The 14,992-nt window shown below is 42.4% G+C and overlaps 1 protein-coding gene across 2 annotated transcripts in view; it reads left to right on the forward strand.

Annotated features, from left to right (window-relative positions):
* The window catches only part of LOC144770336 (cytosolic phospholipase A2 gamma-like), a 902,397-nt gene that overhangs the window by 113,098 nt on the left and 774,307 nt on the right, over positions 1–14,992 (forward strand). For both annotated transcript variants that reach the window (XM_078654776.1, XM_078654777.1), the window contains exons 3-4: positions 8,417–8,472; positions 8,594–8,705. In XM_078654776.1, the coding sequence (XP_078510902.1) occupies positions 8,417–8,472; positions 8,594–8,705 (168 nt within the window). The remainder of the gene's footprint in view (positions 1–8,416; positions 8,473–8,593; positions 8,706–14,992) is intronic.

Genomic DNA, 14,992 nt, shown 5'->3' on the forward strand with positions numbered 1-14,992 from the left:
GGGGCTTGCAAATACATCTTGGTTGCAGTGCTTTTAATTCATATGTGTTTGGCCACACCAAACGATTTACTCCTGAACTGTTATCAAAGATCTGCAAGTCTCTAGTGGGACACAAGCAGTTGGCACATTCCATTCTGACCAGGGACCAACGTTTTTTTTTTGTCCTCATTCGCCTCTCCTCGCCCCTGTTTTCACGATACCGCCCTTGGGCGCTTCATCTCACATAATGGGATTGTTTAGCTCTTAGGAGGTAGTGCACCACCTTGTCCGGTCTACCTCAAGCCTTATATCCACCGAGATTTGGAGAAGCTTAATCATAGGACTTGATTTTTAAACCTTTACCTTTACCTTTACCCCCCCCCATCACCCAAAACATAGCAAAAAAGAGTCCAAAATCTATATCTTTCTTTTGCCGATCCACCAAATCTAGCCTGGCTATAGTTCTCATTGCTCTCAACCAATTCAGTTCTGAGGGAGGGTCTGCGGACACCCACATCTTACAGATCTCTCTCCGGGCCACCAGTACAGAGTAAAACACCAATTTTGCTTTATCATCCAAGCCCTTACCTTGAAGGTCCGCTCTTCCAGTCATGACAAGTTCAGGGCTTACCTCAATCTGGAGGCCCAATGCTGTTGACAGGCACTTACTTACAGCGTCCCAGAAGACTTTTAGACCTGGACATGTAACAAACATGTGTAGATCATCTTCATTTAATCTGCTACCTTTGGGACATGCCACCATTCCGCCGAGTTTAAGCTTTGCCAGTTTTCGAGGAGACCAATATGCCCTGTGGAGGGTAAACAAGTGATTTCTCCTTAAATTTACAGGATTTACCACCTTGTATAGAATCAACATAGTTACTTGCCATTGATCTTCTGTAGCGATCCTGGTCAAGCACTCTCCCCACAAGGTCTCCGGTAGTGTAAAGGGTCCATCCTCCAGCTCCACTATTGACCAATACCACTTTGACACTTCTTTCTTATATTGAGTCTCCGTAGCCAGCTGCTCTTCAAACTCATTATACTGACCAATTTCATTTTCCTTCCCGGCCGCCCAGCTTTGTATCTGTAAATATTTAAACTTAGAGAATGTACGTCCCCCCTTCTGCTCGCAGTATCTCCAAGGTGCTAAGCTACCCTCCATAAAGAGTTCGCCCCACCTCTGGGGACCCTCTGTTTTCAGTGCCAATGCCAAGACATCCTTAGTCCAGGGCGGGGCTCCTGGTGTGTCCCATATCGGTGCCATATCACTCAGATATGGTATTTTTGTTGCCCTCCTGATTCTATACCAAATAGTCGCTAGATCTTTCAACACTTTTAATCTTATTTTTTTTAAGTACTTTGGGTCGGCAAATTTATACATGAATCCATTCTGTTTCACCCCCTCCAGTTTCAGTAAAGCAGACAACATTTTGCCATTCTCCGAACTCCCAGGGGTGGCTAAAAGCATTCTGCAGTTCTTCAACAAAAAGCCCAAGAATAAATCTGGAAATCAGGAGCCTCCAATCCTCCCTTCAAAAGTTTCCTCCTAATCTTTTTCCATGATAGGCGGGACCCCTTAGACGCCCAGATAAATGACCCTATCTCACTCTGCATCTTTATAAGCCAATCCTTCTCAAAAAGAAGCGGTATGGAGTCAAACAGAAAAGTTATCTTGGGTAAAAGCATCATTTTCACTAGGTTAACACGGCCATATATTGTAAGCGGCATGTGTGCCCATCCTCTCAAAGTTTTAGAAATTTCTTTCCTAACTTTAACGAAATTAATTTTAGTAAGGTCTCTTAGGTCTTGTGTTATTCTCACCCCTAAGTATCTAATCTCTGATTTACACACTATATCTTCTGTCCTTCTTGAATTCCAAGACATAACCTACGTTTTATCTTTGTTTATAAGATAACCAGAAACCATCCCAAACTCCTTTGTTAACTTATCTAGACACCTCATCGACTGCTGGAGGTTAGCAGTTAGTATAACTATATCGTCCGCATATAGCCCGATCTTTCTGGCCCATCCCTGGAATTCAAAAGGGGGAATCCTCTCTGCCTCTCTAATTCTGCAGGCTAGCAGTTCAATATAAAGATCGAACAAGAGGGGAGATAGAGGGCACCCTTGCCTCCTGCCTCTCATTACTTTTATTGGCTGGGTTAATGTCTCATTCACAAGTACTTGAAGTGGGAGATTGATATTACCGTTCCACAACTGAACTAAAATTTGGCCCCATTTTTAGATGATTGATTAGGGCCTTCAAGCATGTTCAGTTCACCTGATCGAACGCCTTGGCAGCATCTAGAGCTATTACCGCCAAGGGGAGATTATGTGTCACATCAATGCTACCTATAAGCGAAAAGGTTAGCTCTTTCAAATGCCTGCCTTTAATAAACCCCTTCTGGTCCTCGTGTATAATTTGGGGAGGGACTTGAGGAAGTTAATTATCTTTTTCCATTAAGGAAGTTGAATCCAAAGGTGAATCCATCACTTAAGAAATCAGCACATGAACCTATATAGAAGAAGGTTACCTGGAAAATAAAATGAAGCACCTCAAATTGATGACAGAGGTATCTATAAATCCAGTTGATTGAAAAAGGTACGCTTACTAGTAGAACGTATTATGTCTAACTGCAACATGTTACGACCTCTTAGAAAGTCCTTTTAGAGTTCAGATGGCCCCTCATAACTCAAATCCATTTAATAAAAAAAAAGCATAAGTGCCTATAGAAAATCCTTTTTGATTGTGATCTTGCCGAAATGGATAACGTAATGCTGTAGCTGAGAAAGAAGTGTTGTAAACAAAAATAAGATGTATGTATCTAACTGTATGTTTTTTTCTAAATAGAACTTTGTCCTGATGAAGGTGTTATAACAAAAAAACCAAACGCTGCGTCGACAACCCAAATTTTACTGTTCTTCATGTGAATTGACACATTTTTAAATTCTTTACACCTCACGATCTCAGATGTAAATTGATTGTACTTTTATTCTTAATTATAATGCACGGCACTGTATTTTTGTATTTTGGCATCATATATTGTATGTAATAAATTGTACAATTTTTAATATTTTGTTCATCATAATATTATTTGTGTTTTTTGGATATATGGCTGCGATTTAATTGGCTTTTGAGTTATGAGGGGTGACACATAATTTCTTCTCCACTTTTGGAAACTTAGGGACTTGACCTTTTTTGTATACTTTTCTCCTTGTCCCAAACTGGAATATTAAGGAGACCTCCTTTCCTTTTTATAACCTGTTTATTATGTCACTGTACCACAATTCGAGTCTACTTCACATTGCACACAGTGTACACAGCTGTAAAAAGTATATTTATCGATTGATGACTTCTCTTAAGTAAGATCAGAACCACCACCTCCACCACCACGAGGTAGGTTGTATGTATTCAAGCTTTGACTGAAAAAGACGTCCATGATTGTACCTGCGGATTACATCTTTGTTTCTTTTCCTCATCCTTTGGATCAGTTTTGTGGCAGTCTTTTTCTTAATTCTGAATTGAAACTATCTCCCAGGACGCTCTGCTATACAATTGGTGAACTTGGTTTTAGCACCCTATTCTTCCTCACACAAAGTGTGAAGAGAACTTTCCCTGGTGAACATTTCTGCTGTTCCGGTTCCTGATGGAAATGTTTGAGATAGGTTATTGTATGATATATTCGATCCTACGGAACTTTTGCAAATTCCATTTGTGTTTAACATTTCTTTAAGTGATTTTATCACCTCTAGTACTGTCTCCAATGATTAGGACATTGATACATTGCATGAAATACTAGAAGATATAGAGTATTCCACTGTTTTTCAGAGGAATTGTATGATGGCACATCTAATTATGATGAAATGGTCTGTTTTCAACAATACAGTGACCACTTGCTACATAACACACGTTTGCACAGATGTTTGCATATTTTTTTATCCCATTACAACTGACCAAGCATCTTATTATTATAGGTTCACACCATCACTAGCAAAGAAAAATAGGCTTAATAATGCAAAACTGATATTCTCTGATTTTTTTTCTTTTCCAATTGTCTACACTAGGGTTCAACTTTTGGAGGAAAACTGTTGATTTAAAATCAATTTGGGGAACTACTGATTGGCAGTTTCAGGGGACAAGGCATTATTTAGAGCATGCCAGGTACCACATCAAATGATTTTGCTGAAAAAAACTGTGCAGCAGACGTCATGTCTTGGCTTTGGCTAAGATAAAAAATGGTTTAAATACACCTAACATTCCTGCATTTGCATGTTTATGCGAACTGGTAATGGTTCACAAACTACTCGGAGGAAACATTAGACACCATGCTTCGCAAAGATTCATACAATTCTTCAGTGGCCAGTCAGGGGGATGATTAGCATGCCAGGTAAATTCTAACAATTCCTGGATGACACGAAAGAGTTCAAGATCAGTGATTCTGACCCATGTTACATTCAGACACAACACTCAGGGGTGGTAACAAATTACAGTACTGGGAAGTTGTGCCTTGATTGGCTAAAACAACAAAACTGTCCCAGTACTTTCAACTAGGTACTTGAATCCACATCAAAAGTGCATCATATGTGCAATATACAATGAGGTATGGAAGGATTCCCAGCAGCAGGGTGCTGAGCGACGATGTAAAATTGACAGGGCAAATTCAGAAAAGGCTCAAGCAGTGGTTAATAATGGTAGGACTACATTGAACACTAGCATATACTGTCTTGTTAACATTGTGTCATCTGAGATAGACAGCATAAAGAATGACATGTACTCATTACAACATGGGCAGTCACCGTTTAGATTGATTATGCTATTTAGCTGAACTCTGAAGACACTTCATTTTGGTTGCCTACCATGGTGACACATTAATGCCACAAGCTTATTTTTACTTTACAATTTTACAAACATCAAACTATCATGGCAAAGATGGACGCAACATACACTATGGTGCACATAGAAGAGTTAGAGAAATTACATTACTTTTGCAGAAATACCTTCCATGGATTGGATTATTTATGGGTTTATTTCTCTGCCAATCTTGAAATACCTTTTAGATATCGCTGTACGAATAGTGAGACTGATGTCTTTCTTAGCGGGTCTGACTATGAGAATACTTTAGGGCATTCCTTGGTGTGTAGGGAGGTTTAACATCATGGGGAACGGAATATTTCCATGGCAAATCTATCCTGCTATCTGAAGGGTTCCCCAGCTGCTATGATACGTCCAAGTTTCAGATTGCTCTTGAATGGGAGTTATTTGATATTGCACGATCAGAGCTGCTGGGGCATGAAAGTCTGCATCGCCTATCTGGTATTGGTTTCTGCAGTCGCAACTTGTTGTACACAATAACTCTTTCCACCTGCCCGCACAGTTAGGGAGGCAACTCTTTGGCTTTCGATAAAGGTATTGAATGTGGACATTTATGCTTTGATCAGACTGTAAGCCTTATAGTTCCAGAAGGATGTGACCTTAAATCTACAAAGGAGGCATTTGATCTTCAAGTTCCAAGTTCTCCTTTTGAGATACAGTTACTACTTCCTACTAATTTCCTATTGAATTTAGGGGAATTTTTGCACCACATTTTCAACATGTCTAGTACCAGGGGAGTGGTGCACTTTTTTTAAGCAAATAGGCTCTGGTTAGGTTGGTACCTTCCATACAATCTTCGGAGTTATTCCATCATTTATACACTATGTGTTACAAAGCAATATTAGACATCTTCCACTGGCCCTGTTCCTAATTGTCAGGACTTTGCTTTTACTCTTTCTGCTCCCCAATAGATGTCACATCAAGAGGCCAAATGGAACTAGAACTTCCACATGTGCTCTTGTCTCATGAACACACGATGCTGTGTTTTTGAGTACCCTTGCTTCAGCAATTAAACGAACACTGGTTCTTGTGCTTTCGGCCGTATACCACTGTCTTCTGTAAACTTTTAAATGTGCCCTGGACATATGCCCAAAAAAATAACTTGTTCAGTTTTTAGACACTGACCTTGCCGGTACAATTGTACTTTTGTCATTTGCAATTGCTGTGGCTCCTTAGCGCATTTTTAGAGTCATCTTGGTATGCTTCTGCTCCTGGTGATTTGGATCTTGGCTCGGTTTCTGTTGGTCCTGCATTGGCTGCTCCTCTTTCAGTGGCTGCTGAAGTGGATGGATCAGAGGATCTTTGCGTGATGTATGTAATCCAATGGGTGCCTCTTGGAATATCATCTGCAGAGGCTGGAAAAATGTTTTGTCTACCTCTCTGTACACACAAACAATCTGGCAGTTTCGAGTTGTGGGACACCTTTTAATTTTGCTTTATTTGTATGCTAAATTGCTTATTAAATCAATAGTTTTACTAGATTTTAATCTTTTTTTAAAGTAAAGGTTTTCTCTATGCTCTTTGCTATTAAAGAAGCATGATGTTTTTTAGATTTTAGTAGGGTTTTATACTTCTTGACACTCATATGTTTATATTTGTCTAGGGATAGCTTTTATCGACTTACGTCCAAAGAGTGGGCGTCAAATAGTAAGGATAGACCCAATTACAAACTCTGCCAATTCATGCTTATGTTTCTTAAGTTGCCTTCTCTTTTACACACAGTCACTTTTGATGGACATTTGCGGGTGTGACCATGCACAATAACATTCCCTAAATCTAAATTGCTTACATTATCACTTTGTAGGCAAACTAAAAGATACCTTTACCATTCAGTACAAGGGATAAAGTTATCGGTGCAAATGTTATATATGTTATTGTTCAGTATGCGACAACGCTATCCAACTAGAATAAACATTTGAGGCTAGACAGGAGTTGTGACATGGCCACATGGGTTCTATTGGTATATGTACAGAACCACTTCCTTGTCTAGGCAGAGGAGCACTCAACTGACACTTCAAGGTTACCAAATGCTGGAATTACAGCTCAGCTGATTCCTGCGTACCAACACAATGGTTGTCCAGCTCTACACCAAGACGGGAAGCATGACAACACTTACCTATAGGTAATGGGGAGTTAGACCACCATGGCAGGGATTTGGCTGATCATCCACCATAGGCAAGACTAGGGTTATACCCTAGGTAGGAGACATATGAAAATGGAAGAATAGTCATACATATAATTTAGCAGGAATGTAGAATTTTGTGTGCAGAGTAACCCAAGGCAGTGACTTGTCCTGCCTTGTGTTTCTCCAGCTTTACCAACCAACACAGCGCGAAGTATGGTGGCCTTCAGTTGGTGGTAAATCTGATTAAAACATTGTGTTGCTCTTGCCTCACCATGTATGATGCAAGTGTAGCACAATTCAAAGACAAATCCGTCTCTTTGTAAAATGTTGTGCCACACAGCTGCAGCCCGTGCAGGTAAGAGCGGTGGGTGGATTTTGATGGACGATGACAATGAAAATTAATTATTTATTTAATTTTCCCTTGTCATTGGCCGTTGAAATCCCTCCTTACCTGGCCCCACTGCTCTTACCCGCAATAGCCGCGGCTGGTGCCACAGTATACTTCAGTAACTTTACGGTATACCGCAGTACATGCAGATAACAAGTCAGCATATAATAATGGCTGCTTTTCAAAAATGAAAGTGCATCCATATTCATTTTACTACACTTTACCTGTGTTCCTTCCTACCCAATATCACTTTATTAAAGTGTTAACAGTTAAAAGAAATGTAGGTTTATGTCTCTATATATTTTTTAGAAGTTTAGAAAGTAGTACTCTAGATTTACATGGTACCTCATACATTATTTTATAAAAAGTTAGATATGTACAACATTGAAAATACATTCTAGTAAACTGAAATATACTGTATAACTGTGTTTTAAAAAACGTTTTGCATCTTATCTTTTTTTGCAATTTTTTTAAGTGCTGATGTACTTCCTAGGTGATATTGTGGTACACTATGTAATGTTTTTCTAATATATAGAAACTTTAGCCTCTATATATACTTTTTCCCTACAGTTTACCATTTCAATAAAGTCTAATATTTTCCTTTCAGTATAATTATACCCTTCTTGCACAAAAACAATCCTGCCTACAATGCAAGCACCCTTGCACGATGTCTCAAGGGTGCCTGCTTTGGTGCTAAGCATGAAATTGCACAGCAGCAGAAGAAATGTGCAGGAATGCTCTAAATATTGGCAAATATGGCACATCTTGCCCTCTCCCTTTCACACAGCAAAGCTCAGCAATTTGTCTTGCTGCATCGTGTTGCGTGAAATATTGGTAAATCTGGTCCTTTAATGCTACTCAGAAAAGAATGCACAAAGTCCATTATCAAACATTCAGGCACCTTTTGCTAGGGAGCTCTTTGTACTTGTAGGCCTTGTGGGGAATTTTAGGTATTGCTTGAGGAATTGCAGTGATATGTAAATTGTAATACAACTTTACTAAAAAGAGCATATTAAAAAATGACAAACGTCTATCTCTATCTTGATAGGTGTTTGGAGCTTCATCTGAAAATGTACCCACGGAGACGGCTATTTCTGGAGATACGTAAGAACTGCTTTTTCAATCTGGACACCAGCCATTTATAGGCTTTGACTATGTTAGAAATGACCCTCTTTGTCATTCTCGCTTTAATACCTTTGTCTTTAAATTTCTATTTCCGGTGCAGCCCATTGGTGCATATTTCAAAAGATCTCTCAGGGGGAGAAAATAAATCCATTCGAGAGAGGAGAAAGGTGGTGTCTGCATGGTACAAACAACATGGGATTATAGTGGCTCCTGTAAGTAAGACCTTTTTGCATAATCTACCATACTTGTAAAAAATGCATCTGGGCCACGCCAGGTCTTTGGTCATTAACTAGGATTTCACGATAAAACAGTTAGTAATATTTTATGGCACAATTTCAGATTATGTTGTGTTTTTCCATCAGATTTAACATTCTAGTGGACTAACAGTATCACCATTAAGGCATTTGTTATTTCACCCTTTTTGTGTTTTATTTTAAAACCAACTTATCTTGGTGTAAACTAAAGTACATAAATTCAGAGTAATTTTCAAATGTTTTTTAAGAGTGTAAAAACTATCACAAAAAAAGTTTCCCCCGATTTCTACTGTGCATCAGCCTCTAGGTAAGGCCATGCCATTAAAGGGATTAACTGACTTCTATATGAGCCCTTTCCTCATATTTACCCCACCCTTGTGTCACTTTTTGTGATGCTGCGGTGACGTAAATAATGCGCCATGTTGCACTACATTTACAACATGATGCATCTAGGCAGATGTGTCACTTCGTAAACCCCTGTGCTACATTATACCTGCATCAGGAATAATATATGCAGGGTGGGCATTCCCCCGCATCAAAGCCTTGTGCTTGAAATCTATACGATTTCAGTACGCCAGCTGTAGGATACCATTGCATTAAACGTACGCCTGGATGCCTAACGACATCGCCATAGCCAACCCGGACGGCTACAAAATCACCCATTGGGACAGCGCCAACGGAATAGGAGGAGGAATAGCCATCATCTACAGGAACACTCTCAGAGTCTCGACTCTCGACCAAAACCAGCGACACCCTCAGCACCGCTGAACACCAGCACTTCCAGGTCCACACCGATCCCAACACCACCCTCAGAGGAACCCTCATCTGCAGACCCCCGGGACCCCGACCACAGTTCAGCGACTCCATCACCAACTTCGTCAGTACACATGCCCTCGCCTCTACAGACTACATACTTCTCGGGGACCTGAACTTCCACCTCGAGAACAACAACGATTGCAACTCCACAACCCTGATCGACAACCTCGTCAACCTCATACTCAGACAACTCGTCACCACACCCACCCACTCCGCCGGCCACACGCTTGACAGCATCTGCTCCGCAAGCTCCCACGTCACCTTCAACCACACCACCGAACTCCACTGGACCGACCATCGCTGCATCCGCTTCACCTTCCGGAAACCCACCACGCACCACCGAACCCAACAGATCCCCCGCCGCTACTGGAGCAAAGTCCCCGAAGACCAGCTAACTACCACCCTTGCCCGGAGCCCACCCACTGACCCCACTGACCCTGACACCACTGCCCGCAACCTCAGACAATGGATCAACGACTGCGCCAACAGCCTTGCCCGATCAAGCAACCCTCCAACAGGCACACCAGCAAGAAAGCCAATTCGCTCATGGAAGACCTCCAGGCCTCCAAGCAAACCTGCTGTAAGCTAGAGAAGAAATGGCACTGCTTACAGACACCGGACAGCCACGCAGCCCACAAGAATGACACCCGCAGACACCATCAACTCATCAGATCCGCCAAAAGAGCCTCCTTCAAAGACCGCCTAGACAACAATGCACACAACAGCAAAGAGCTCTTCAACATTGTGAAGGAACTGTCCAACACCAGCTCCAACACTAAGATTATCCCACCTTTGCAAGATGTGTGCGACTCCCTGGCCACCTTCTTCCCTCACAAGATCTCAGACATCCACGACAACCACTGAGACCTACACCCCCACGGCCACCATCCGCACCAACCCCCACCTCTCCTGGACCAACATAAATGACAACACCACCATCAAAATCATGAACACCATCCACCCCGGATCTCCATCAGACCTATGCCCACACCACATCTTCAATAAAGCCAGCACCAGCATGGCACCCCATCTCCGGAAAGCCATCCACATCTCCTTCAAGACAGCAACCTTCCGGAGAGCTGGAAGCACGCTGAGATCAACGCTCTACTCAAAAAAACCAAGGACCTCAAGAACTTCCGGCCCATCTCCCTGCTCCCGTTCCCAGTGAAGGTCATTGAGAAGACCATCAACAAACAACTAACCCGCTACAACGAGGAGAACAGCATCCTGACCCATCCAAGTCCGGATTCTGCAGCAACCACAGCACCGAAACTGCCCTCATCGCCACCACCGATGACATTAGGGCCCTGCTGGACAACGTGGCCCTCATCCTCCTGGACCTATCAGCCGCCTTCAACACCATCTGCAACCGTACCCTACGTACACGCCTCCAAGACGCTGGGATCCGAAACAAGGCTCTGGACTGGACCACCTCATTCCTCTCCGGCAGAACCCAGAGCATCCGCCTCCCCCTTTCTGCTCTAAAGCCACCAAGATCATCTACGGGTTTCCCATGGGCTCATCCCTCCGCCTGACGTTGTTCAACATCTACATGGCACTGCTCGCCCACGTCACCCGAATGCATGACCTCAACACCATCTCATATGCCGACGACACCCAACTAATTCTCCCCCTCACCAAGGACTCCCTCTCCACCAAAACCAACTTCCATGAAGGAATGAAAGAAGTCACTGAGTGGATGAAGAACAGCCAACTGAAGCTAAACTCGGACAAGACGGAAGTCCACATCCTTGGCTCAATCCCCTCGGCCTGGGACAACTCCTGGTGGCCGACTGCATTAGGAACAGCTCCAACACCTGCCGACCTAGCCCTCGCCGCATCTGAAGAGCAACATCCGGTGGCAGATCGTTCTCCCACCTCGCCGCCAAGACCTGGAACACCCTCCCCATCCACCTACGGCAGACCCAGGACCTGCTAAACTTTAGAAGACTGCTCAAGACCTGGCTATTCGAGCATTAGCAACTCCCCCTGCCCCCCCCCAGTGCCTTGAGACCCTCACGGGTAAGTAGTGTGCTTTACAAATGTTCTGATTGATTGATTGATTGATTGATTGATTGATTGGCAGGTGTAAGGGTGACACAGGCCCTTTCACATAGGGCTTACCTCATGTGAAAAGACACATAGCTGGAGTTGCGTCTGTTTTCAGACACACCTCAGCAATTCGCCACTTTACACATACAGATACATCAGTAATACTGATGTATCTGTAACTCCTTGTGGCATGATGTCCCGTACTGTAATTAGGGCTCATTAATAGTGTCGCAAGGAGGGCACACTGAGAAGTGTTGTATCGTTGCTTTGCTGCAGCGATGCGACACTTCTCATAAATAAGGCCCAACAATTTAGCATTTGAATTCACATGTGCTGATTGCTTTGATGAATAAATATTTATTTATTATAGTTGTGAAGGAGATGGAGAAACATGCTTTAAATATCTCAATATTGCAACAACATCCCAAAATTCTTATTCAGTTAATAAGAAAAGTAATATGCGTTCTAAGGTGGACATATATGTATAAATCTGACAAAACAAATATCCTGGATGCACAGATAATTTTAAACTCAAACATTGTGTTTGGAGAGATATTGCCCCTCAGAACACTTTTCTAGAAGAATGGTTACAGATCTGGCCACGTCCACTCTACCAAAGTAGTTGACTATTTTAGCAACGTGAGATCTTCATTTAATTTCTGGCCCCTTCACATCAGAGACCTGTGTGATGTTGAGAAAATTACTTTTTCTTCTACATTGAGAGTGTCCTTGTGTAAATAAGTTTGTAATGTATGGTAAGCAGGAAATTGTATAAGAGATACAGCAGACCCTTTAGCTGATGAATTAGAATTTGTTTTGCTTTATTTAAGCTCCCGTAGGTCTAGTATGTTGGAAATAGGTTTTAAACAATAAATGAGATAAGATCAATTTAACTTAGACTGATGGTATAATCAATGTGAAGGCATAAGTTTCTATAAAGGCAACAAAGAATGAGTTATGATTTCTTTCAAGCAACAGAGTTAGTCAGAAATAATTATTTTTATCATATGGCAATTGTATTTGCTAGAAGATGAAATGATGAAAGAAAGATTTAAGATGTGTATCTCATAACAAAAGTACAGCCCTAAATGGTGCTTAAAATGGTGCTTAAAATGTTGAACACCTGTTTGTTAAATGTCACTTTATTCTTTGCAAAAGGCATATTGACCTCACATGGCCTTGGTTTCATACTTCATTATCAGACATCTGCGTGATTAGAATGACATACCCCTATGGAAGTGCTTTGCTATTTCATTCCACATAGAAAATATCAATGTGGCCATAATGGGGGAAAGAATGGCATGCAATTTGGAAGGAAATTCGGTACATTTCATAATCTCTGCTCCCTATGTGTGCTTATAATCTTATTTGCCATCATCTCGCCCATTGCTGTTTAATATATGTCTTTCCTTACGTCTTTCATCTGTTAGGTATTTGTATGTACATTTCATAAATTTAATGAAGTGTACAGTCACTGCAGCAAACTCACTTCTCATACAAAAAATGCTGCTTGTCGGCATCTTCTAATTCTGAATTGGTTGAAAATGTTATGAAGCCGCTATCGGTATTCCTCTAACAAACAAGCATTTGCAATGCAATAGGTTTCGCATTACTGATAGTTTGAGGTATTGATGTTGCAAATAATAATGCAATGCCAATAGCTCATAATCCGAGACCTAGTGCATTACAAATGCTTGCGTAGTGAGCCAGGAACCAGCATTGTATGTCTCAGTGCTATACTGCAAGCTGCACCTAGGGGTCCCTAGTGAGCAAGGCACCAACACGGCATGTATAGGTGCAGTACCGTAAGCTGCTCCTAGAGGTCCCTGGTAAGCAAGGCACCAGGACTGCATGTCTAGATGCAGTACCACAAACTGCTTCTAGAGGTCTCTAGTGAGCACCCAGCAGAAGATATGGTAAATCCACCATACCCATAATGCATTGCATGCAAGACAGTACTATGAGTACATTCAAATAGCTATGTCCATATAAACAATTAGTAGCTTTGAAATGTGACAAAATAACTATTACATTAATTTCAGATTAGGTTGTATGTAGGATGAAGGGAAATTTATAAACGGTCTCATATAAATGTGAGATGTTCTAGTGAGTGAAGTACCCACTGCCAGCATAGCCAAGGACTAAGTGTGTGTCCTGCCTGAAGCCTTTTAAGAAAATCGTGCCTTGAGGCTATTATTAAAACCTAGGGAGTAATAACACATGTAAAAGGGGCTGTCCTGATTGGAGGTTACAAGAAGAGACAAAGCAGTACTAAGGAGGGACTACTAAGCCTATTGGCCAATGAAAACCCACCATTTACAAAGGACTACATGGAATTGTATTCCATGTAATCACAAATGTGTTCACACTTTGGGCCCCATTAGGATGATGGGCGGACTTTGCCCGCCCGCCATCCTCGCGGTACTAGGGACCGCCCGCCATAAGGGTGGGGGTCCCGTCGGCAGCATTAGGATGCGCCCACCACAGTGGCGGGCGCATCCTGCATTCCTACCATTGTGGCGGGCGGTGCACTCAGCACCGCCCGCCACAATGGCAGGAAAGCATGCTGTGCACTTCCATGCACAGCATGGCAGGCACCGCGCGGTGCCTGCCATGCTGTGCATGGAACTGCTGGGGGTACCATAGGTACCCCCATGTGTACCCCACCCCCCGGAGTACCTGTGGGCCCGCAATGGGCCCCCGCAGGGATTCTCCGCATGCCTTTCCGTGGCGGCATTGCCATCACGGAAAGGCATTCACAATTGCCCATCATGATATGGCTGGCAGTGTCTGATAGACACCGCCACCATATTATTCCTTTTCCGCCCCGTCTGCCGAGGTCCCCCCCGCCATACTAAAATGGCGGGGGGAATTTGAATGCGGATGTCGGGCGGATTGCCCCCACCAGGCTGGCGGTGGATACCGCCAACCTGGCGGGGGCAATCCGCCCGACATCATAATGGGCCCCCAAATCTCTAAAATCTTCTGTCACATGTGAGTCACTTATGTAATACAACGTTTCTGATGAAGCAGATATGCCGATCCCAGCCTTTTTCTGTGGCTGTGTATGATTATACAGAAGATTTCAGAGATAAAGTGTGAAAAAATGTGAGATTACATGGAATAAAATAGTTTTAAAATTGAAGAACCTGGATGATTATGGTGATAAAAACTGTGGAGCTAGCAGTGCATTCGGGGCTGGAGCGTAATTTTGCTCTGGCTTATTTTCAGTTTATCCACGTGTGGTATTTGGGCAAACCACATCCCCAAGCTGCACGCATTAATTGAAAACAAGTTTAAAGTGAAGAAATGAAAGAGACTGCTAAAATAGGTGTGCATTGGTCCATCTTGTAACTGTATTCATATCATGAATACAG

This window comes from Lissotriton helveticus, chromosome 7 (assembly GCF_964261635.1).
Source record: "Lissotriton helveticus chromosome 7, aLisHel1.1, whole genome shotgun sequence".
NCBI lineage: Eukaryota > Metazoa > Chordata > Amphibia > Caudata > Salamandridae > Lissotriton > Lissotriton helveticus.